This window comes from Ruditapes philippinarum, unplaced genomic scaffold (genome assembly GCF_026571515.1).
Source record: "Ruditapes philippinarum isolate M1 unplaced genomic scaffold, ASM2657151v2 ctg5137_1_1_1_1, whole genome shotgun sequence".
Lineage (NCBI taxonomy): Eukaryota > Metazoa > Mollusca > Bivalvia > Venerida > Veneridae > Ruditapes > Ruditapes philippinarum.
Genome location: NW_026865091.1, coordinates 35434 through 62318, shown reverse-complemented (window position 1 = coordinate 62318; position 26885 = coordinate 35434). Strand labels below are relative to the sequence as shown.

Genomic DNA, 26885 nt, shown 5'->3' with positions numbered 1-26885 from the left:
CAACTCATAGAAATTACAACTTTAACATTTTCGGTGATTTATTTTTGATATTCAATCATGCACAACGTATCTAGGCTCACTGATTTATACTTCACCGGTATCGATATATAAAAGAATACAACACTGGACCAAAATGTTCCGTCAAGGTTCAAACATAGATATGTCACATAACAAATGCGTTATTAATATTTTGTAATGTCTCAACTATTTCTAAAACAGTCAGGAATATTCTTCAAGTTTTACCTAGATGTTTTCTCTCTTTCATTTTTAAAGCCCGGAAGACAGTGCACATGAACTTAAAAAAATGAGTGTTTTATAAGTACATGGTTAACAGACAGCTTATTTTGATATTATTTATTAAAATACCTTATGACAACTTTATAATAATTTACGAAACATTTCTCTCGCATTTATCATATTTGATAAAGTTCTCTTTCCTTTAGATGTGTCTGTTTTACTCTAAGTAATCTCATTATTTAAATATTACTAAAATAGGTATACATTATTCAGGCATCGCTTTCGACTTAATTGAAATATTCAACGTAAATAAAATTAATCGAACTATAACTGTGTTCTGTTCTGTTCTGTATAGGTATTGATAAATAATTAAAGCCATACAAGTCTCAGCCCGTAATGCAACGATTTAAACCGAAGCGAACTGGCCTTTTGTCAGTTAATATTTTGCATCAAATGTTTCTCTGTCAAATTAATTTATTTTATCATATAAAAATTGAAATAACTGGAATTTTGTTGGTCTATTTGAATTGTCAAGTGTGTATTGATAACATTTTTGTCTGACATGTCGTTGTTGAATTCTCGGTCGAGATTTTATTGTTATGGTTTTATCACTAAACATCAATATACCAATAAAATTCAACTCTTCAAACAAAGCCAGTCATATAAGTACAAAGTCATATCACTCTCCCAATATTGATCGATTTTTACAAACATCTTCAAACTAATCAATATCTCATGCGCGATCACCCCTGACTAAAGATCTATTTCGTATAATTGAAACCAAATATTCTATTACAAATAGAATTTACGAGTGACACTTGGTTCGTTTTTCGTTAATGAATTTGATTTTATGTTAATTTTCGTTATTTGAAGAGTGAAGTAAAGAAAGGAGAAGAATGCACCGGTTAGATTAGCATAATCTCAAGTAAACAGATATCTTTAATATATTGAATACATCGAGCTTGAACAAGTTAAAGGTTAATGTGTCCATGGCAACAAACTTGTAAATACAAGTACACAAACGTACTATCTATAAGTATATTAAGTTATATTATAGAAGATTTACAAGATTTTGTACTATGTCTAATGATTAAGTTACTTATGCGTAACAATGCATTTTACAAATTTAACAATGTTTTACTTAGTGAATAAAAATGTTTTATATAAATATACAGATTGCATGTATTACGCTTATCCTTTTTTTGTGTTTATAAATTTAATTGTTTAATCTGTAGCCTATAATATCATGCAAGTATAAGAACTGGTTCACACATACCGACCAAGCACGCCTTATTTAAAGTATAGTTAATCGAATGACTAAATCAAAAAAGAAAACACAATGATATATTGATATACAGAAATAATTATAAATACCTACACGCATCTCAACCAATGTTTATTTGAGCCGCGTCATGACAAAACCAAAATAATGGGTTTGCGACCAGCAGTCTGATCCGCGCAGTCTGATCAGGATCCATGCTGTTCGCTATCAGTTTCTCTACTTGTAATAGATATAAATATAAATGAACACCTAGTTAACAGTGAAATGAAACAAAACAAAGGTTTCCTAAAAAATGGTATTTAATTTATGGTTATTTAAAATAGATTTTATAGGCATTTACCATACAAAGTTATTCTTTCAAAGGACTATACATAGGATTATACATAAACAGCCACATACGTTGCAACTTCACATTTCAATATAGTAAAACAAGAATGACAACATGATCGGAATAAGACGATAAGCTTTTGGGTTTTTTTTCTTAATAACAAGTGTAACAACGTCAAGCTGAAAATAATTTTAGTATGATAGGTAAATTTTCATTTTAACAACTGATAAATTGTAGATTTATTGGTATGGAAACTTATAACATCGCTCTGATATTACTTAAAACATATAACAATAATAATTACTCTTTATTTTATTTAATTATACCTCTATTTTCCAGCGTGAATGTATCTCCGTGCACGTTGGACAGGCCGGTGTCCAGATCGGTAATGCCTGCTGGGAGTTGTACTGTCTCGAGCACGGTATCCAGCCTGATGGTCAGATGCCAAGTGACAAGACCATTGGTGGTGGAGATGACTCTTTCAACACCTTCTTCAGCGAGACTGGAGCTGGCAAGCATGTACCAAGAGCCGTCTTTGTTGACCTCGAACCTACTGTTGTCGGTAAGTGAGAATATCTCAACCGGCTTATTTTTTTATTTGTCTCACTCAAACATATATGCACTTTAACTGAAAATATTGACTGTAGTACAGTTTTATTTTGACATGTCCTTAAAAAATAAAAATACCAAAACAAAAGGAAATCTAGCAAATTTGAATCGTATAGACTTTGACAATGATTCCTTTCTTCTGCAGATGAGGTTCGAACCGGAACATACAGACAAACTGTTTCCATCCCGAACAGCTGTAACCGGAAAGGAAAGGACGGCCGCCAACAACTTATGCTCGTGGTACGTAACACCATTGGTAAGGAATTGTGGACCTGGTTCTCGACAGAAATTCGTAAGTTGGGCTGACCAATGTACCGGTCTCCAGGGATTCCTCATCTTACCAAATCCTTCGGTGGTGGTTACCCGGTTCTGGCTTTCACCTCTCTTCTTATTTGGAACGCCTGTCTTTAGACTACGAAAGAAATCCAAACTGGAGTTTGCAGTTTATTCCAGCTCCTCAGATCTTTTTTACGCCGTCTTTGGCCCATAAAACCCTCAATCCGGGACCCCCCCTTTTCCCATTTTTTGAACACTCTGACTCCCGCCTTTTAGGGTTTTTGAAAAGGGCTTTTTCTAGGGATATTTGCCGCAAAAATTTTGGGACATTAAAAGACCAACATCCCCCCACTAACTTGAACAGACTTTTGGTCAAGTTTTGTATCCTCAATTTCCGCGTTTTTTGAGTTTTTTGGGGGGCGCCCTTTAATTTTTCGACTTGACGGGTTTTTTCCGGGACCAATTTTTTTGGTTACCTACCCGCGTACCCTTTTTTTTCCCTTTTGCCCACCTACGACCTGTCTTTCTCTGCTGAAAAGGGCCTACCATGAAAAAACTATCTGTAGCAAAAATTTACCAACGCTTGTTTCAAACCCACCAAAACCAGTTTTGGTGAATGGTGTTTCCACGTCACGGCACAGTTACATGGCATGTTTGATGGTTGTACCGAGGGGATGTTGTACCAAGGGATGTTTAACGCCGCTATTGCAACCATTTCAAGGACAAGAGAACCATTCCGTTTGTCGGACTTTGGTGTTCCACTTTTTGGGTTCAAAAAGGGGTCGGTTTATCAACTACCAAACCACCCAAGACTGTTTTTTTTGTACCAGGTGGTGATCTTTCGCCAAGGTACAGCGTTGCCGTGTGCATGTTAGAGCAAACCGACTGCCATCGCCGAGGCCTGGGCTCGTCTTGATCCACCAATTCGACTTGATGTACGCAAAGAGAGCGTGTTGCACTGGTATGTTGGGAGGGTATGGAGGAGGGAGAATTCTCCAGGGCTCGTGGGATTTGGCTGCTCTTCGAGAAGGATTACGAGGAAGTTGTGTAGGGACTCCGTTGAGGTGTGAGGGCGAAAGAAGAGGGAGGTAATATTAGGGACAGTTAAAAAATTAAACTTTTTTTGGGACTTTGGCTAATTTTTTCTTTTCCAAAACCCGCAAAACACAAGGGGAATTTTTTACATTCTTTACCTTTTAAATATTCCGTTTTTAGTTTTTCTGATAAAAAAAAATAAATTTTTTGAAAACTATTTGGTTTTTTTTGAATATGTTTTTTGGGTTTTTCCCTTTCAATGTTAAATTTCGTTTCAATTTTTGAAAATTAACCCCTTCCCCTTAAAATTTTTGTTTCATTTCATTTTTAAATTTTTCAGTTTTTTTTTAAACCAAGGGCTTTTATAATATGTCAATTGGTTATAACAAAAAAACCAAACAGAAAAATAACATTTAAAAATTTCACTAATTTTCACAATAAAAAAAATACAAATTTATGACTAGCTTAATAAACAAAAAAGGGGAGATCTTTTATTTTTCATTTCAAGTTTTTGGATTAAATTAAACTGAAATTTTTATTTGTAACAATTTTGAGAACGGAAAATTTAGAAGTTTTACTTATTTTAAATTTTTTAAATTTAATTTTTTTTTAAAAAATTTTAAAGAAAATTTTTAGAAGAATTTTTTTTATCCAAGTATTCTTTTAAATGTGTCAAGTTTTAAAATTTTTGGGATGAGTGAAAAACCGGGAAAAAGAGACTTACGTCTTTTTGTCTTTTAAAATTTACGAATTTTTTTCAAAAAAATTATTTGAAATTTTTTTACTCCAAATTTTAGTTTTTGTTTTACGGACAAAAACGAAAAAGACCCTTTTTTTTTATGATCAATTCCCAAGTGTTGCTTTTAGGTTAGGGCAATTTTTATTCCTTTTAGGGAAATTTCTTCATTTCTGAGCAAAATCGGTAAATTTTTAACATTGTAATTTTTTAGGGGGCTTTTTCGGGGCCGTGGGGTTTTTAAGGTCGTTGATTTAAAACCCCATTTTGCCCTTTTCCCCGCTTTTGGGTTCGAATCCCGACAGGATTTTGGTTTATTTTGCATGTGAGGAAGCTAGTGTTTTTCCCGGAACTGGGTTTGGTTGCTCTCAGTGCCCGTTCTTTGCCAAAAATTTAATGCACCGGAAAAAGGGCAACTGAAGTCTTCCTCCCCCCAGTAAAGCGGGAAAACGTCCCCCAAATGACCCTTTTACGTGTCTTTTTGTGACTTTAAACCCCCCAATCAAAAACAAACCAAACAAATAAAATATACAATTTAATATTTTGTATTATTCAACTTGTTTTGACAACTTTGCTTGGGGACCAAATTTTTTTTTCCCTCATTTTAAAAATTTTTGAAGGCTTTTTTTAATTTTTTTTTCAGTATGGCTTAAAGCGACAGGGCTGCAATTTTGAGCTTTAAAAAATAAAAAAAAAATTTAAAAAATAACAAAAGGGACAATTTTTTTTTAAATTTTTATTTTTAGGGAAAAATTTTTCAATATTTTACAATCAGTGTGCCCCTTTTATATATTATTTATGTAAAAAGAGTTTTGCAAAAATTAGTTTTTAAAACTAAACATTTACTGATTATGTTGGATTAGCAAAATTTTTTATATAAAACAAAACCCTAACGGGGAGAAAATATATTTTTTAAATTTTAATATTTGAAATTTTCTATGGGGGAATTCCCCGCAGTCTTGATCGGGGTTTCCTTGCTGTTCGCTTCAGTTTTCTCCTTTTTAAAATTAGATTGGAAAAGCGAACAGCAGGTTTCCTTTCAGACTGCGCGGATGCACAGGTTTGGTCGGGATCCATGCGGGTTTCGAAAAACCCGTATTTTGGGTTTTTTTCATGCCCGGGGCAATTTTTGGGTTTTATAAGGTCGGTTTTAAGCGAACTTTTTTTAGCCCACTTCTATCGATAAACAGGATGCTTTTTTGTTTTCAAAAAGAAAAATTTTTGTTTTTAATTTAAACCAACCCCCAAATTTTAATTGGGGAACCGGGAAATTAAGCTTTGCACTTGACGACGTTATCCCCTATGTTTGATGAAGTGGGTTTTGTTGGGTTTTCAAAACCTTTGGGGGAATGAATTTTTGAAAAAAAAAACAACAAAAATAAAAAATAACAATACAAATCCGCATACAAATGCACTTCTAAATAAGTTTTATTACTTTTTTCACAACACTTATCAAGACAGAGTTAGCTAAAACGATTGTGTAAATTGAAAACACCGAAAGTATGTATACTATTTACATATTTTGGAAACTTGCATTTATTACCTGGCTATTGTTCTTTATACATTTTAAGAATATGATACATATCTGATATTTGTCTATTAAAATATATATGATCCATGATAAATTATTCACCAGATATTAATTAAAGATCCTGTATGTTTTGCGATTGATATTGTACCTGTGTGTATACTTTATTTATGCGTTTATTTAAGGTCGCCGCCGGAAAGCCCATATGGGCTACCGTACACTCAAGTCGGGCCATCCTATAGCGTCTTGCCGAGATTTTTTCCCAGCTTTTTTTAGTGGAGGAAGACCCCAGGTACCCTCAGGCACGAGCGGGCACCTGGGTAGAACCACCGACCTTCCGTAAGTCAGCTGGATGGCTTCCTCACATGATATATTCGGTCCGAGTGAGGATCGATCCTAAAGGAGTGAGGGACCTGTGATCTCAACTCAGCCTTAACCACTCGGCCACGGAGGCCCTGTGTGTATACCACTATTACAATTATATATGTATATAATTATGCAAATAAAACAAGTTTCAAACATCGGAGAATATATAAAATATGTACTGCAAATATTTGTATATATAAACATTAAAATATGTGCATTCATTTCTTATTGGAAAATTTGACTTAGAATTTATAGAATTACCTCCCTTTATTTATATAAAATGTTAAATTCGGTAATATCTTGATAAATAATGCTTATTGGAACTTACAATATTGGCAAATCTTAATTTGAGCATCATACTTATGAAATAAAACCATAAACAATTGTGTTACATGATCTTTTAAATAGTGAATACACAAAATCAGTGGCATTGTTTTGTATATAAACTAAAATATGCTCAAATATTTTTTTTTCTTTACATCTTAATTTATTTGTTTCATGTTCTGATTAAAACATTTGCATTCAATCTAACATCTCCATGAATGAGAATATTGGCGTCCCTTATACCGTTTCTTGCGAGCCCAATGGTCGAGGATTACAATGAAAGTGATTCAGTCCACGAGAACATCACAGTAGTAAAATTTTCAATTTGTCAAACCCTGTAATATGTGTATGGAAAATCGAAAAAAATGCCTAAAGAATTTCTTCCTTTATAATTGATAGACTTATAAATACATATTTATAACGTTAATAAATTTTCGTGATTGGAATGATTCATAACGTACCATCAGTTAAAGATTATCGTATTTTCAACTGAACAAACTTAAAGGGCATAAATTAAGGAATTTCTTCAATAACATAAAAGGACAAAAGACATTGATTCACACAAAAATATATGAAAAAAGGCAATAACAATGTACATTTGTATATCTGACATCCGTCTCGGTGAAATAATGGTAGCAGTTGTTAATGAAAGCAATGTGCAGTCGTTCTGTCGTAACGTTTTTAAAGTTGCCGTAGTGATGACAAAACATGACAGCTGCCATAGTGATTCCAAAGTTTGACAGTTATCGTAGTGTTGCCAAAACCAGACAGTTGCCGTAGTGATGCCGAAACATGAAAGTTGCCGTAGTGATGACGAAAATTGACAGTTATCGTAGTGATGCCGAAACATGACAGTTATCGTAGTGATGCCGAAACAAGACAGTTGCCGTAGTGATGCCGAAACATGACAGTTGCCATAGTGATTCCAAAACCTGACAGTTATCGTAGTGTTGCCAAAATCTAACAGTTATCGTAGTGTTGCCAAAACCAGACAGTTGCCGTAGTGATGCCGAAACATGACAGTTGCCATAGTGATTCCAAAACCTGACAGTTATCGTAGTGTTGCCAAAATCTAACAGTTATCGTAGTGTTGCCAAACAAACACGACAGTTATCGTACTGACAGTTGCCGTAGTGATGCCAAACCAACACGTCAGTTGCCATATTGATGCCAAATCCTGACATTTTTCGTAGTGACGCCAAAAAGACAACAGTTGTCGCGATGAAGGCAGATAATATATAATATAAAACTATAAACCTAACATCTAGCTTTTGGGTTCACATTCTACCTTTACAAGCTTACTAGCGTCACAGTCTGTAGTGTAACCCCAACCCCTGTTTTCACAATAAAACAGATGTGGCTCGTCTCCATCACAGTCGATGTAGTTAGTTTGATAAGGTTGTTTTGGAGTTACACCGCAGTTATCTTTACACTCACCGTAACGTCTAAAATATGTAAAGTTCACATCATAACTTCTCCTTTACACGAAAAACATGTAACATTTACATTATCTTATATACCATAAAAGTTTTTATTATTGCATATACCATAACAAAGAAGTTTACATTATAATATTTTTTGGGGTACATATTTCAATATGCTCCATAACGTAATCTTATATTGTGACATATCAACTGTATACTACGGTAATCTTTATCTGAACAATGCTTGTTTATGACCAAGAAGTTAATACTCACTGCCAAATTGGGTCCATTGTTCTGCATACGACTTTTGTTTCTCTATCGCTCCAGCCCTCCCCGCACACATTACCATATGTTGTAGTCAAGCCACTTCCAGTGGCAATGTGCACTAGGATTCCGCCTCTGTCAGGCCCAGAATCAAGTTCAACATTGCCAGGCACTACAAAAGTAATGTTCATAACTTTTTATACATAAGATATACCAGTATACAAATAGAATTAACTATTCACATATCAGATACTTTTTCCCTTGTAGACTTTATTGTAAAATATTTAAACATGCATGGAAGTTAATTATGTCTTTGTTTTTCTTTGAATAATTGAATAATTAAACGGTCCAATTTCATATGAGATTTTAGTATCAAAGTACTGAACAATGGTTGTTTACTTACAATGGTCCGAAAAAGGTTGTAATAACACCATAAAATACCCATTATATTATTCCTACATTTTTATTTCTTTAAAGCGTAATTTCATTTAAAATTCAATATACTTTTATCAGTAAGAGTGTGTCCAAATTAAATATTATATGTGCTGTTCTTATAACTTAACTATTACTGTTATATCATAATTATGTAACTTAATTTTATACACTTAATTTTTCCTTTGTTTAATACATTAGAATGATGTTTTAGTTAATGTAATCTTATACACGTGCACATCTTGTTGATTGGCATCCGCGTCTTTTAATTTTCTTAACAAGAAGTCTCTTAAAAAAGACACAAGTCAGTCGTGGTGAGCTAGTTCCATTGTGTTGTGTTATAGCTAAGTCAGTATTAAGATTACATATTGTATATAAGTAAATAAAGAAATTAATCGTGTCCCCGATATGTTTTTACATTATTGAGTTATTAGATAAACATGGCGGATAATGTACTCTCGCTTCATCATCAGGATAGATTTGAAAGGGCCGGGGGGCAGCGTCAACAACTGTCCAAGCATTGTAATGAAAGGCTGTTACAGCAGCACGCATCAAGACTTATGAAAATTTTGAAATGTTTTTAATAGTAATATATTGTTGACTTGACTTGTGAAGTGAAGTTAACAAAATATGAAATATTTTCAGCCAGATAACACATCAATTTCGGAACATTTGTTCTAATCTAACGTTACAACTTCCAATGTTAAGGTAGAAAAATCCAATCAGAGATTCAAAAGTAAACAAGTTTGCAAAAAATAATTAAAGCTTTGTTCTTTTGTTATATTCAAATTTGAAAACATGCACAGAATTGACAAAATGCCTTGTATTACACGAACTAAACTAAATTTAACTAAACTTCACGTAGTATTGGCATCGAACTTAGCATTTGCAACAAGTTTTTCTTCTCAGATTGAAGGGCCTGTCCACATAGCGAACATTAAGTTAACACGAGTATCTTCAAAGTGATGGTTTTGAAAATTTTGGCGGAAGTGCAGTAAAATTATGGGTAATAAGTACGCTTCTATTATTATTAAAAAATCACCATGCTCCCTGTCTCAGTGTATCCAATCTCAAACTGACATTTGGAACATCTAGCCGATTATGAGCCGCGTCACGACAAAACCAACATAGTGCGTTTGCGACCATCATGGATCCAGACCAGGGATCGCATCCGCGCAGTCTGATCAGGATCCATGCTGTTCGCTTACAGACCCTATAACAAGTCAAGAAACTGATAGCTAACAGCATGGATCCTGATCAGACTGCACGGGTGCGCAGGCTGGTCTGGATCCATGCTGGTCGCAAACCCATTATGTTTGTTTTGTCGTGACGCGGCTCAAATGATATTACGATTTTCGCGAAAGTTAGGGTAAACTACAGGTTCAGAATTTGTAATGTCTTACGTATTGTAAGATCGTGACCACGTATGTCCATGTTTTTTTTCATTTATATTTTCAAAATTATTGAAGCTATGATTGTTTTTTTTTATTTTGTTCTTTTTTTTTAATATGGTTTGCACTTATTTTGGTAATCTATACTCTTTTTTAAGAATTATTATTTAAAATTCATTCGCAATAAATAAATGCCATTTCAATGCCATAAAACATAAAACAAATCAAGATAAAACAGTATTTATAAGTTGCTTCATATCCGTGTAGACAATTATGCAAGGCCATTTTCATTAAAAAATACTGCAGAGAATAAAACAAGAGTAGGTCTAAGATAATGACAACAGTAGAAATCGAACAACAGACCTCTCATGTAGTATGCAATCACTTAACTGACTGTGCTATTGCTGATCCGACAGAACAATTCTGTACAAATGTGTCGAAATATGGAAATTGACATTTTTGATTTTTGGCGAAGTAATAGCTCCTTATTTTCTTTTTTTTTGTAATTCAAGAGATGAACAATAAGCCAACTTATAAAAAACTCAAACGAAATAAAATAAAGGCAAGCGGAGCCAATGTGAAATGAAGCACCTGTGATATCGTAATCAAAGCAAGTCAAAGCAATCTCTTTATCCATGTTACCATCCTTCGGATTAATATTTGGACATAGTTCGAGGCTAGCTTCATTTCCAGTACAGGCTATATTGTCTAGTTTATAGGCTTTAGTAAGTCGTTGTTGGTTTTCGTCATCAAACCAGTCCTTGTGAAATGTGCCTCCAAATCTGAAATATTTTGCTTTTTTTAAAAAAAATATATATTCTTATTTCCAGTAAAGAAAAAAACACATTAAATAAACATGGTCGAATGGGTATGTTCAGGAGACACTTGGATTATATAGTTTTGTATATACTAATGTCAGTTAAATAAATTTCAATTCGGATTCGAAACAGCGGTGGAGGACGTATACTTCAAAATAAATACAATGTTTATTTCTTACGCAAAACAAAATAGAAAAACACGAAATCCATAAAGAATACCCAAAACAAAACAATTGAAAATGTTGCCAACAGTATTTGATTGAGCCTGTTCATTGAAAGTACTGGAATGTGCAAGCTACTGTTCACGCCCCGAGCACCAGCATAAGAAGAATTCAACATTTAACATGAAATTGTAAAATTTTGTATTTAGAAACATCCGCAGATTTATTCATATGGCGGTCATCATGGCACCTACAATGTAACGTATGGTCCCGAAATTAAGAAAGACGATAAATAGTGTATTCTTTTGCCTGCACGGCATTCCAGCAGAGCATTTCTTACACTATATTTCGGAAAATGCTCAGCTAGATTTCTCTGCCAGTTGAACATCCAAGACGACCATTTTTACACTTTATTTAGAAATGTCCCGCTAGATTGCTTAGCCAGTTGAGCATTTGAGCAGAGCGCTTTTTAACACTGTATTTAGAAATGCTCCGTCAACTGAGCATTCATGCGGAGCATTTTTTAAAACCTTATTCATGAATGTCCCGCTAGATTGCTCTGCTAGCTGAGCATTCTAGCCCTATATAAATTGTAATGCTAGTGCTTAGCTCACTGATTGCTAACTTCTCACATACTTTAATTTCATTAATTCTGTTCAGCAACACCAAACTATATAAAAACATCAAAGCATTAACATGATTATTAGAATACAAAATAAAGCATTATAAATTTAATCTGAAAACATGAAAATCATTAAAATATTGTTATATTATCTCACTATGGCTAACATAATCCCAGATACCTTGGCGATTATGAAAGGGCCTATAAAGTGATTGTTTCGATTTTTTCAAGGTTTCAAACTTCATATGCAATTGGCATGAGAAATGCCTTTGGCCCAATCTGACTAAAGTTCAGATCTACTTATTTATGTAGCGGTGCGTGATTAAAGCTGATTTTAATCAGATTGGCCTTTGGCCATACTTGCATGACAAGGACAGATATTTTTGGTAATAGAAAGGCATACAAACATGATATTAAGTATTAATATGTTTAATAAATAATTTCGACTTCTATGAAACAGTATTATTGTCTAGGGTATTGTTTCTTAACGTGAAAATATCTTTAACATATTTCATAATGTTATATAATTCTTTCTTGTCCTTAATTGTTATTTAGATATTTAAATATCTTACTAGGCCAAGATACATTAACATTATGTTTAATTCTAAGGTTTTATAATATTACAGCAAAGCATGAAATGATATTCGTTTGTATATATATATACAATAATATTCTAGATTAGGCATATGTTGATTACATGCTGACCAACCAATCAAAAATTGATCGTAATCTTAAATATTAGATATGTAAATATCACGATTGTTATCAAGTTAAAATAATATATGTGAAAAACCAAAATTAATAGAACCCCTATAAATATTGTAGTCAATAAGATCTCTTTACATGGTATTAATGGGGAAAGAAACATTTGCCGTTATTTACCGATCGTTCCAAATAACATGTAAGAGTAATCTATCAAGATCATCCAGTACCGTACTGTTTGGAGTTTGTTGTTTTTCTCATAAAACATGCTTACAGAATCTAATATTTGTCTGCTTATTAGTAGTTATTTACTTCCCAAACAACTAAGTTGTATAGAAGTATTGGCACTTACAAAGTATCAAACAATAACAATTTTTATTTTAACACCACATTTAAATATCCAATGTGTATTAAAATGCAATGTAGATATATAACCAGTATGGATAAGAGGCAGTCATGTGACTGTCAACAGAAAATCTATAGTCTTATTTTAGAAGATAAAAATGATTTGCTTTGATAGTAAGAGTATGTCCATACCGCTTATAGTAATGGAGATTAGATCCTTCTATACGGGTATCAATTAATTTTCAAAGTTTTGAAAATATAGATCTACCCGGGTTTACCTAAATCCTGTAGCTCGGTGTTTTAAGCGTAGTCTATGGCTAATGGCGGCATTTTCCCGTAAAAGTTCAGGAGTAGCAGGTATGTTGGTTTTCTTGGAATATTTGTATAAAGTATATGACGAGTACCCAGCCTGTTTACTAACTGTATAGGCACTATTGGAAATACGGGGAAATATGTTACAAAAATGTTATTGAAGGGATCCCGATGTTTTCATGCCAATCTTTAGCAGTTTTCTTGACCCAAACTACACTTTCATTGTCTTAAAGTTTAAAAGAATCGGATTTAGTCGCACTATTGATTTGTTGAAATGGTTGTAAATGTCTAATTGTGTATAATTGTGTACGATTGTGTATAATTGTGTACAATTTTGTATATTTGTGACTCTTTCTAACATTATCATTCCAGTGATGCAAAATTGTTTGTGAAGCTCAACAACCGAAACAAATTGCTGCAAATCGACATAAAAACGGGACACATTCATTTGCATTCCTTCAATAATTTTATATTTTCGTCTTTCTAGTAAAAGCTACAGTTAGTAAACATATATGTCAAGGTTCTGGTCAGAAACCTTATGCAAACATTTCAAGAAAATCAACATACGTGTTGATATTTGAACTACTGAAGTTTCTTACTATATTGACGCAATTATTCATAGACTACACGTTGTTCTCGCTTAAAACACCGAGTTACATGATTTAAGTCCTACCCCTTGTTTAGAAAACCAATAACTTTTTATTTAAAAAGGCGAAGAAAAAGAAGGAAAAAAGAAACTCATACTTAAAGCCCAAAGAATTGCACGCAACTTTAGTTGCTCTCCAATCCCAATCTTCATGTGTAACAGCCCTCCACTCATTATTGTGGAAAAACTCCAGGTAACCACAGTGCGGAATGTCTTGCATTTTTGGATGATTTGGTTTCAATCTTAATCCTGAAAAAATGTGCGTTTCGCATTAAAAAGGATACTGTGTCCGTGTTTATCTATCAAAACTTTTATTCTACAAGTATAATACATGACAATAAATTTGCTTCAAAGCAGTAAGCTTCAACACAAAGTAAACATTTCTTTTCCGTTGGTTTTGTCAATCTATTCAGTACACTACAAAAGTATAGCATATAAAAATCACAATGTAGTGACGGAATAACTGTATCTTTTATTGCAATTCTACACAATTTAATGTGTATGATTTATTTCGAAAAATAAATGAGCCGCGCCACGACAAAACCAACATAATGGGCTATCAGTTTCTCTACTTGTAATAGGGTTGGTAAGCGAACAGAATGGATCCTGATCAGATTGCGCAGATGCGCAGGCTAGTCTTGATCCATGCTGGTCGCAAACCTATTATGTTGGTTTTGTCATGACGCGGCTCAAATACCTTTCACTTGCAATCACCTTATCATTTATTGAAGGATTATTTTATTCAACTTATATCATTTTCTTGGGAGCAAAGAAATTTGTTAAAACGAAAAAAAAAGTGTTTAAACGAGTGATTGTTCCCTTTTCGTACGCAATTTTATGAATGCATTTTTCATGTGTGGTTTCTGTGCTTCTGTGTAAGGGTTCCGCTATTGAGTGGACGCTTTTAATTCTTATATAATGTTTAACTATTATTTTTTAGTTTTATGACTTGTAACCTGTAACTTATGTGACTACAAGTTTCTCTGAATTTGACCAAGCGAATATGTCACATTAGACAAACATACGTTATATATTCGATCCGTGAACTAGAGGACTTTACATGCTTAATCGGCTTTCGGAACACCTCGCCACACATCTATAAATATTCCGGAAATAATACAGATTGAACGTAATTTCTGCAACATGACTATTGAAAAGAGCAAATTAAGTAATAGTTATAGTATATGAAACGAGTTAGTTACGAGGGTATAACACTGACTGGGGCGACATCAAGGGGTGTTTCTGCTAAAAAATGGCGAGGCCGTTTGACCGAGACAATTTTTTTTGCAGAAACATCCCGAGATGTCGCCCCAGCCAGTGTTATACCCCCGTAACTAACGAGTTTCATATACTATAACTGTTTTATCGCAATGGCATAATGTTTTCTTTTTTTGTATAGAAACAAATAAATAAATTAATCGTTAGCTACATTACAGTTATTTATCATAAGGCAGTTTTTCAAGTTGTTTTCGCTGCCGCAAAAAAATATACAAAAGACATCCAATATATGAGGCGGATTGTATACTGTTACCAAGATTGATTTAAGATTAAAGGGCTTTTTTCATTCCATTTATTATCTATGTTTATATTTTTCATTGTATTTATATATTTATTTTATTTTATTGATTTCATTTTTTTATTATTTTATTATTTTATTTTGCTACTGGGAATGGTCGTTACCACTGCCCCATTGGAGCCTCTATGAAAAAACTGTATTGATATATACAAGGTGCGAAAAAAACCCGACCGATATATAACAGTCGAGTTTTTATCCTATATGAATCAATGAAAAAACTGTACTGTTATATATCAATACAGTTTTGAAATGCTCATTGAAGTGTACTGAGTATAATGGGTTAGAAAGAACAAAGGAAAACCTCACAACTATGCGATAATACCATAGTAACGTCCGTAATATTCTGATAAATCTATCACACTAAACTTGTAAATACTTTTGAAGATCACTTATACGTGTTGAAGTTGAAGTATGTATGTTTATTATTTCATATTTTGTTAACATTTTTGAAAATTGTAGCGGAAACGGGACCGGAACATAGATCTGTGTTGCCATTATTATTTATTTTTATAACAAAAGATGAGCCAGGACGTTTGCGAGTTTTATTTTTAAAAAGATGTCTTGCACCTTTGATTGAAAATAGCTCGGAAACTTAAAATATTATAGTTAAAATGTATAATTTCAAAATTGATTCTTTAAGAACTGTTTATCTATCAAACTTATCATCAAATTTTGATTTTTGTTACATCATGTTATCGCTTACAGTTATAAAGTTATAAATACCTCCGCACTTAAATCCTCCGGGTGTCCATGTTAAAGCATTTTCATCACAAGTTATAGTACCGTCGCCCGTACCAGGTACGGGATATAGATGTGGAGCATCATTAGTATTGCAGACATACTGCCGTACTTGTCCGGATCCAGTCACAGAAGCTCCGAAAACTTCGTTCGGCTCACCACAAGCTTTATTTTGTTTATAGAATAAAGTAAGGTAGTTAGATATCAACGCATAGTTAAACATATAGTTAAACATATTTTAAAGCTAACTTGAAGTTTTAAATGATTCATAGAATAGTTTATCTCAGCAATTATAGATCGTGAAATACAATAAAAATAAATACACAAAAACATTTGTTAATAAATAAATAAAAAAATGTTTAAGAATAAAGTAAAAACATACTAAAGCAAGAAAAGTTATTGGCTGGTACCCATCCTGCCTCTGTACACGTCAGTGTGGCGTTAGATGAAGCTGTAGGGAAGTGATCTGGGTCACACTGGTAAGTTCTTGTGTTTTCGTTGCCCAGCAACTGTGCGTTTGATACATCTGGGGGAGCGCCACAATCTGAATTAACAATAATTTAATTAATAGCTCTATATAGTTTCTTTCCTGCAAGATAAATTGGGGTGTTGAAGTCTATAAGTTTAACCGAATGTTTGGGATGGCAATCACCAGAATGTAAGATCATAAAAAATTGAGCCATATTATTTTTTCTAATGTGCAGACTACTCTTTTTGTCGTTACATTTAAACCAAGGCAAACATACCGAAACCAGAGATCATTCATGTCAGCACACGCACTAATAAATAGTTCCGATAGGGCTACTTTTACAGAATTACTGCGCAGTTTGTTGGTTTTCGCACACAATTGGACTGACTTAGTAATGTGTTGTCCAGGTATTGGAGTGACAAATTATTTACGTAAAACCTTTTTTGTTACATTTTTACGTCTTTTCAGGACATACAAATAGAAGTTTGATCCTTTAACAGGAGTTTGCGCCAGTCTAGTTATTTAGATACCAGATAGTTTATGTATTTATGTTCCGAAATGTAACATAATTAGGATATAATATAAGTAGGATATAACTTAAGTAGATTATAACATAGTTAGGATATAACATAATTAGTATATAAAATAGGTAGGATATAACATAGTTAAGATATAAAATAGGTTCGGAAATGAAATAGGTAGGATATAAAACAGGTAGGATATAACATAAGTAGGATATAACATAGGTACGATTTAACACAGGTAAGATATAACATAGTTAGGATGTAAGGTACGATATAACAAAGTTGGATATTACTTTGGATATAACATATAGGATATAAAATAGACATGATATACAAATGTACAACTGTAACAAAGGTTATATAGGATATTTGTAGCATAAAATATATCTAGGATAGAAGATATATAGGGTAGCACCATAGAATATATCAGTTTGACAATCAATTTATTTTATAGATTTTTGCAATTTCCGTATGCATGTCTTATTTCCCATCAGGCAATGTACATTAAAAATGTATAAGCCTAAATGAACGTAAAAGGTTAATTTACTAGTTCAGGTGGCATTTTTATTTTCACCATATTGATATTGGATAGGAAAAAAGTAAATATACAGCGATGCTATTCAATGAACTGAAAACTACAAAATTTCTTACAAAAGAAAAAATCATGAATTAATCATTAGGCGAAAATTCGTTTCATAATAATTACCAAAAAAGTCAAAACCATGAAATTTATTATGAAAAATTAATCAATTTACGTAGAAAATGAGCCGTGTCATGACAAAACCAACATAGTGCGTTTGCGACCAGCATGGATCCAGACCAGCCTGCGCATCCGCCCAGTCTGATCAGGATCCATGCTGTCCGCTTACCAACCCTATTACAAGTACAGAAACTGATAGCGAACAGCATGGATCCTGATCAAACTGCGCGGATGCGCAGGCTGGTCTGGATCCATGCTGGTCGCAAACGCATTATGTTGGTTTTGTCATGACACGGCTCAAATGAAGTGTTTTAAAAAGTATACATTCAAATTGATCAAGAAGAGGACTTAATAATATGACCATATTTGAACAAAATAATACATTGCCTTAATTTACATGAAAAGAATTACCGTTCCTTCTGTCATATGTTTGTGTTCGCATACAGGACCGTAAAACTTTCTAATGTGCATATTTACTGAAGTTTGCCTTCCACTTACGGCGCACCGTTACGCTCTGGACATATATAGTCGTAGAGAGCTATAGACGGCGCTATGTTCAGCGCAAACTTACATTGTAACAACATTGACCCGTATTGTCCAGTCGCAGAGAATTTCTATGCTAAATATGTTCTACTACGTTATATAAGGCGCAAAGGCAATAATAAATAAGCCAGTCCGTAAAAGTATTCATCAAATTCCGTATATTACATGTATAGAGGAAGTGGTCTGACAGTGATTTTTCACATTATATAACAGCATTCTATGAAAAGAGCTGTTCCCAATCGAAATTTTCTTTACGATCATGCAGTTTTCCCAGACATTTGAACTAACACCAGATTTTTTACTTCCCAAAGTAGAAGTTTTAGCGAAATTTGTGGCTACTTAAGGCCTCTTTCTTATTTAGTGAAAAAAAAAACAACAACAAAAAAAACAAAAAAACAAAAAAAACACTGGGTCAGTTGACAAGAGTTCTTGTTGTTTAAAATCTTTATGAAACTCGGAAACAGACGAAACTTGTTGCCTTGACTTATTCTATGACGGATTCTTAATTTGATATTAAGAAAACAAAATAACGTATTTCTTACCAAGAAAACATTCTTTTATCGAAGTGTTGTAACTTTTGTTGGGGCCACATTCACACCGACCATCTGTAGAACATCTCCCCTTGATAAGCGGACATGGGTTATAGCTATCATCGCACGGATGTTCATGGATATCTAAATATACATCTTAATCTTCACAAATAATGACATAGAATTTATAAGGCCTCATAAAAACTTTAGAACGTTATGTTTTTCATTTCTTTTTATGTAATATAGTTGTTACACAGTTCTTTACATCTCACGTGAGAAATTGAAAAACGCGTAGTTTCAAAATATTACACAAATTATTAAACAATATCCTATTTGATAACAATTTCATTGCAAAAAGACAGATGTAGTAAACTCCGCTTATAACGATATTGCTTACAACGATATACAGTTTATAACGATATACCGCTTATAACGATATACCACTTATTACGATATACCGCTGTTGTTGCCGCGGTCCCCACTCTTTGTTTTCAAATTGGTTGCCACTCGGATGTAACGATATTCAGATATAGAACAGAACAGAACAGAACAGAACATTTATTTCACTTGTACATCATGTACATTGTGCACATAAATAACATATTTACACAACACAAGTATAGTCACACAATCTATATAAAACAATACAAATGTTATATCAACCAATGAGTTATTAAGAGGATGATTATGATTATATATTTTGACTCATTTGTTTATTTCTACGATTAAAAGCAATCTTACTAAATTTACAATTTATACAGTTTACAATTTACATATAACGATACAAATTTAGCGGTCCCTTGAGTACCATTATAGACGGAGTTAACTGTACCTTTCATTGTAGATCAATTCATTTTAAGATACAAAAAGTGGCCGATATATTGAAATGCATGATTAATACTTTATAGCTATATCAATATTTTAATATACTGACGTACGTCCCAGCTGTAAAACAACTCACGAATATCAATATAATTATGCATTAAATTTCAAGCAAATATGTTAACTTTACCTACGAATAACGATTTGAGCCGTGTCACGACAAAACCAACATAATGGGTTTGCGACCAGCATGGATCCAGACCAGCCTGCGCATCCGCGTAGTCTGATCAGGATCCATGCTGTTCGCTTACAAACTCTATAACAAGTAGAGAAACCGATAGCGAACAGCATGAATCCTGATCAGACTGCGCGGATGCGCAGGCTGGTCTGGATCCATGCTGGTCGCAAACCCAATATGTTGGTTTTGTCGTGACGCGGCTCATTTCATGTCTGTAAGAGTAATAGAAGGTCTGTGTTACCATAAATAATAACAGCAGTAACAACAACAACAACAATACATTTTATTGTAAATACCAGTAACAGATGATCATCATACACATTTCATTGACATAAACGTGAAAGTATAACTATGGAAATTTCAAAGGAAATTGAAGAAAGAAAAACATACAAGAATTCGCTTCGTGAGTGTTAAATATAGGTTGAACATTGTATATATATTAGTCTTTTCCATCATAGGGTACATACAGAAGTGTAATATTATCTTATATTTCTAAAGCCGGGAACGAATAAGAAATTTAATGTTCAAATATTCGTTTCCCATGTCCTAATATATTCGAATATTTTTTTGAAAAACTGTTCCAATATTTCTCTTTTACGTATTTTCCGAAATTGATTACGTCGAATACTATACTATTTTAATATGCTTGGAATAATCGACGATTAAGAAAGACTTTTATAACTATGTCAAAGTTTTTTTGTTTTATTGATTGTAAACAAAAATACATTGCAAAATATACTACTACCCAATAAACTAGAGACTTACACAAGACAAAATCTTCATAGATAAATTTGTTCAAGGTTTAGCAGTGTATGTATAACGACATTGGTTGTATAAGTAACATACATGAAAACAAACCACGAAAGAATTTTATTTATGGATGTTGTGAAATACATTGATCCGATTTGACATATTTATATACATGTATAATGTGATAAAATCAACGAACCCGTGCACGTTGGTGTGATATCCTTGTCCCATTGTTTAGAAGGCAAGCACGTAGCAGTTCCTCCACCAACTGTACCCTTCTCGCACGTGTAAGTATTCTGTGACCCAACAGTTCTTCCATTGGTAACACCCCAGGGCGGAAGTGGGCATACGTCACCTTGATGAAATGTCATATCAATTAATGATGTCATTAATTCAGAATCTAGACATAATAAATTTATCTAAGGCTCATTCTGATTATTCGGCAACATATGAGTAAATTAATTTATTCAAAACATGTAACTATGTTACACAACATATCTGCATGGTTAGAAAAAAACCTCTGAAAATCTTTGAGATCACCCCACCGGAAAAAACTGAATTTGTTTCCCGCTCAGGCAGATTAGGACTTTTTATGTTAAACTCATATTAAAAAGTCCAAACATAAATAGTCCTTAAACAACGGAATCCTATTCTGATTTCCTAAATGTTGCCGCCCTCTCGGTACTAACCTTTGGTAAAGAACAACACGTATGAGATACCAGCGAAAATTGGGTGATCCAAACAGGGCTCCGTAGAAGATTGTTTTTTTTTAATAAAAAAGAAAAATTATATAATACTTATGAGCAAAGATTCGTACATTTTATATAAAGCGAACGGGAATATTTATGAAATGTTAAAACCTACACATGACGTACTTTGTCGTTGTAATTTGGTAAGACACATTTTGTTCCACTTTTAATATTATCGTTATCATAGAAACGGTTGTCAAGAATATGTCAAAACCGGAGTTAAATGAAAATGTGTGAGCTATTGGCAAATCAATTAATAACGTAATAGTTAAATATAGTAGACTGTTGAACTATCCCATTTTATTGTTCACAAACTACCCCAAAAGAACTATTGAGGAATTTACAAGTAATGCAATTTTATAGCGGCTTTGATCTAGCTTATTGAACATTCCTGCAATAATGGACCACCGTGTAATAATTACATGTAGTAGGTATGTAACTGTACATTTGCATATTGGGATATAATAGTATATCATAACATACAATAAGTAATAACATAACATTAGTAATGGCATAACAAAACAGAGATCTAACATAACATGGCAGGACGGTATACCTTACCAATACTTATTCCAATACCGATACCCTACCATACCAATACCGATACCCTACCATACCGATACCCTACCATACCAATACTGATACCCTACAATACCAACTCCGATACCCTACAATACCAATACCGATACCATACCATACCAATACCCTACCATACCAATACCAATACCCTACCATACCGATACCCTACCATACCAATACCGATACCCTACCATACCAATACCGATACCCTACCATACCGATACCCTACCATACCAATACTGATACCCTACAATACCAACTCCGATACCCTACCATACCAATACCGATACCCTACCATACCAATACCGATACCCTACCATACCAATACCGATACCCTACCATACCAATACCGATACCCTACCATACCAATACCGATACCCTACCATACCAATACCGATACCCTACCATACCAATACCGATACCCTACCATACCAATACCGATACCCTACAATACCAATACCGATACCCTACCATACCAATACCGATACCCTACCATACCAATACCCTACCATATCAATACCGATACCCTACCATACCAATACCGATACCCTACAATACCAATACCGATACCCTACCATTCCAATACCGATACCCTACCATACCAATACCGATACCCTACAATACCAATACCGATACCCTACCATACCAATACCGATACCCTACCATACCAATACCCTACCATATCAATACCGATACCCTACCATACCAATACCGATACCCTACCATACCAATACCGATACATTACCAATACCAATACTGATAACAAGACAATACCATACCATATCATACCGTACCATAACCATACCATTCCAAACCGTACCCTACCCCTCCCCTACCTCTAGCATAGCATTACATAACATACGGTCATACCACAAGCAATACATAGCAATACATAGCAATACAATACATACAAAAACATAACATACACATAACATGGCGAGATATGCTTACGTTTAAATTGCAAACAATTATATGAGCATTCCGATGATCCTGCCAATAATGTTCCAGGAATGCAAGATTCAGATACATCGCAAGGTCTGCTATAGCAGTTTTTATCCAGCTTAAATGTAAAAAAATGACATTTATAATATCACATTATTTCATAAGTACAGTCACTTATATACTCATATGATGTAAAAGAATAAAGCTTATCGCTAAAAAATCATTTACATTTCTATAGGTTTTGAACATTAATAGACTTGATAGAATTACGAGATTAGGTACTGGCTGCAAGTAACATTCAACTTCTTCACATATATCACTGGTAAAAGAGATGGGAACATATCACTGGTAAAAGCGATGGGAACATATCACTGGTAAAAGCAATGGGAACTGTGATGGCGTTAGACATAATTATTGCTACAAACTAATCAACAAAGAATACACGTGCTAAGGCATGGTATTCGAAGTCTGTAAAGTCTGTAAAGACAAACAAACATTGACAATGATATAAAAATTTTGTTAAAAGATGAGAAATGTAAAAAAAACAAAACAAAAAAAAAACAAACAAAAAAAAAAAAAAAAAACATAATTAACAGGGTGTCCTTATCGTGCCATATAATATGTCCTCGGTCGCATTCAGGGTGCAGAAAGACATTGCGAAAATGTGTTACGTAGCTAAACAATGCAAAGCGAAATACCGCCTCAGCAATGTCGAGCGTCGTCTCGCAGTACCACGTTGCCAGTTTTCATTGTCGCAATATCAATTCGTTATGTCGCGATGACACTTTAAACGGCATCAAATTTATTTACGGGCAAATTTCTCCAAAGAAAATGATGGGAAATGATGACAAAATTATAGAGAATTTTCAAAGAAGGACATGATATTAGAAAGGGTATGTTGAGCAAAACCAGTTAGTGTTTATTAGTATGCATTTACAAATTTAAATTGGACTAGCAAGGCGTACCGATTTAGTGTTTTAAATTATTTTTATAAGCTGTCGATTTACTAAAATGAGTAAATTTATTCGAGTTAGCAAATTTAATGTGTTATGGTGCGTTTGAAATACTGCAATTCTATTGGGACAAAAAAATTTCAAACACTAAATATGCCAAAAGTGTGGAAAAATATTTTAAGGAATGTGACAAAATTACGGGTGCAAATCCGGGAAAAAAATGGATTTATAAAATCTTTTTCTATTTACTCTTGGCTAAAATTTTACGTTTTTCTTTTCTATTTCTTTTGTTTTTTATCTTGTAAGTGAGTTTTGTTTATTTTTTTTTTCTTTGCGGCGAGTTAATTTTTGTCGCTTTTTTCTTTGCCCTTTTTATCTTCTAGGTCCTAAGTAATTGTTTATATATGAAATTGTGGTCACGAGTTAACCATTCTTTTTCGAAGCCATGAGTTACATTTTTTTATCCGTACAATATTTTTCAAACAAGGAAAGAAAGAAAATAAGCTTTGTTTGTTTAACAAAGTTTGGAAATTTGAAACGGAATGCTATTCATCAAAATAAAACAAATATAAATGCTTACACTCGATGGCCACCAGGTGAATTCCGAATACACAAGAGAAGCTCCTCTCCTTGTCGGTGTGTTTGACATAGTACCAGAGTTCAACTCACACTGACGACTCAGAGTGTCGTATGTGATTGAATTGCACATTTTCTGTCGTATACAAAGTTTTGCACATTGTACAATATCCTGTGTCTTTGACTGCCAGTAAGTTGATTCGCTGAGTCCTGTCTGGAGAACCGTCTTCAAATCTGCATTACCGCAAACTTCCTCAGCATATATTCCATCCAGGAAAAATATAATGAGGATCAAACTAGACACGTATGCCTGACGGTTTAGAGCATTAGCCATCTTTTAATACATTGGTCAGATTAATGTATCCAATTTCTTCCCGTCTGAACCTTGCAAAATAGTCCAATTTTTATAAAAGTGTGAGTAAACTTAAAAAGAAAAAAAATCAAGATAATGTTATAGATGTAACACATCAAACAGTGTTTTATGTTATATTGAATGCTTAAATGATGTGTGAATTATGCTGTCTACTAATATGTCCTGAGATGATAAAATATCAGGCCGTACAAACAGTCTACGGGTTACTCAACCCGTAAATTATACATGTACCAATACTTTGCATCTTAAATTATTTCTAAAAAATAAAGCATTTTTTGTAAAGGTCTTTTCTTAACATGCGGAACCAATGCGTCGTTCTGATATTTTATTCAAGACATTGATGATATTTTAACTATGTACATCCACGAAACTCTTATAGTGTCTGTCACATTTATATAAGTAAAATACTGTGTACAGTAAAATATACAATACCTATAAACACTTTAAACACCACAAAATTGTATTTGCACAAATATAATCTATAACTAAACTTCAAAGAAACCAATTTGATATAAAGAGTAATTCTTTGCGTACGATTAAAAAAAAAGTCCTGGGAACGCTGCGTTTAAGACAAACACATACGCCCAACAAAGATCCAGTTACACTGATATCAGGTGTAAATATTTGTAGTTAATTCCCAGCTTAATTCTCAGCGTTAATGAGATGATTATATATTAATGAGGCGCTTGTGTCCGAGACGAAATTCATACTATAGTTGATCAGTTTAACTACCCACGGGTGTCTTAAAACGTTGATCATGAAAATGACGCTTTATAATATCATTGTACTGAAAATTCTTGAATAATTAATAAATTTGAAACTTCAGTTATTGTCCTAAACATTTGCCATGCATTAACTTTAACTTAACATTTTTAAATTTATAAATTGATTTATGTGAAATAAGTGTATGGTTCATGTGTAGAAGTAATAAATCAATTGTTTAAATGCGTCATATTATCTAACATTATACGTAAGTAAGTCTCAGGGGGCGGGGGGCCTTTTAACAATATTAATGTGCGGATGACGTCATCGTACCACTTCATAAATTTAGTAGTGCAAAACCACTTGATAAAATTCACATAGTGTACCGTGTCATATTGTCAAGACAATTGCTGACTTCTGAAAATTTTCAATACCCTTTACTTGAAAGGTTATTTGTTTCTCCGAATAAACGCTTTTCGCTTTAAATTTAGAAAAATGCGGTCAAATAAATGCATCGAAACAAGAGGCTATCTTTTTGTACGTGTGTGTGTAAGTAAATTTCGCAGAGGTTACCGATATGGATATGCACCGTGATACCACTATCGGCCTTGAAACTTTAACAATGACTTTGTTTCAAACGTATTTCAGACATATGATTTACAAGATTCTGAGTAGAATAAAAATAATGTTAATTAAAGTATGTACGGTGTGGATGCGAGTGTTAAATTGCCTCGCTCTTCAAGGGAGATAAATGTATTTTTATATTCACATTAGCGAGCTGCCATAAAAATGCTGTCCAAGGGGGAAATCCTCTCATGTGGAACATCTTAACATCATAAATTCACCAAATACTCAAGATATACAAACAATATCAAATTCATGATTTCACAATTTCAATTTATTGAATCTACGACACGTGATTTCAACTTTACGAAATTATGCAATTTCAGGAAATAACGTTTTGAACTTCACTGTTAATTTTCTTCTTTACGAATCCTCGATTTAAGCTTCATGAATTCATAGTTATTACTTCGTAAATTCAATTTCATGTATTCACGGGTTCAATTTTATGAATTATGGAACGTTTACTCGTGAAGATGGAATCAGTTGAATAAATGAATTTGAAATCTCGAACTAATAAAATTGAAATCGTGAAAACATGAAGTTGAAGTCCTAAATTTATTCAGCTGAAATAGTGAATTTATGAATTCATGAAGTTATAAATCGTGAGTTTGTGAAGCTGTAATAGTGAATTTATGAAATTGTGAAGTTAAAATCGTTAA

The 26885-nt window shown here is 33.4% G+C and overlaps 1 protein-coding gene and 1 pseudogene across 1 annotated transcript; one reads left to right on the top strand and one right to left on the bottom strand.

Moving 5' to 3' along the window:
* The first annotated feature begins 2156 nt into the window (after positions 1–2156).
* LOC132727765 (tubulin alpha-3 chain-like) lies at positions 2157–3824 on the top strand (annotated as a pseudogene).
* A 2091-nt stretch (positions 3825–5915) lies between these two features.
* LOC132727764 (scavenger receptor cysteine-rich domain superfamily protein-like) lies at positions 5916–24936 on the bottom strand. The gene is made up of 10 exons (XM_060713342.1): positions 24532–24936; positions 23008–23116; positions 20928–21083; positions 18931–19062; positions 16535–16696; positions 16138–16317; positions 13937–14087; positions 10824–11014; positions 8419–8581; positions 5916–8166 (listed from the first exon to the last, which is right to left on the bottom strand). The coding sequence occupies exons 1-10, from the start codon at positions 24859–24861 to the stop codon at positions 7986–7988; spliced, it is 1755 nt and encodes a 584-aa protein (XP_060569325.1). The 5' UTR covers positions 24862–24936; the 3' UTR covers positions 5916–7985.
* Between the last annotated feature and the right edge of the window lie 1949 nt (positions 24937–26885).

Coding starts and splice junctions, on each gene's coding strand:
- LOC132727764 (XM_060713342.1), bottom strand. CDS start 24,861: ATGGCTAATGCTCTAAACCGTCAGGCATACGTGTCTAGTTTGATCCTC. Junction 23,117..24,531: donor TCACCTGGTGGCCATCGAGT/GTAAGCATTTAT, acceptor TTTACATTTAAG/CTGGATAAAAACTGCTATAG. Junction 16,318..16,534: donor CAATAACTTTTCTTGCTTTA/GTATGTTTTTAC, acceptor AACAAAATAAAG/CTTGTGGTGAGCCGAACGAA.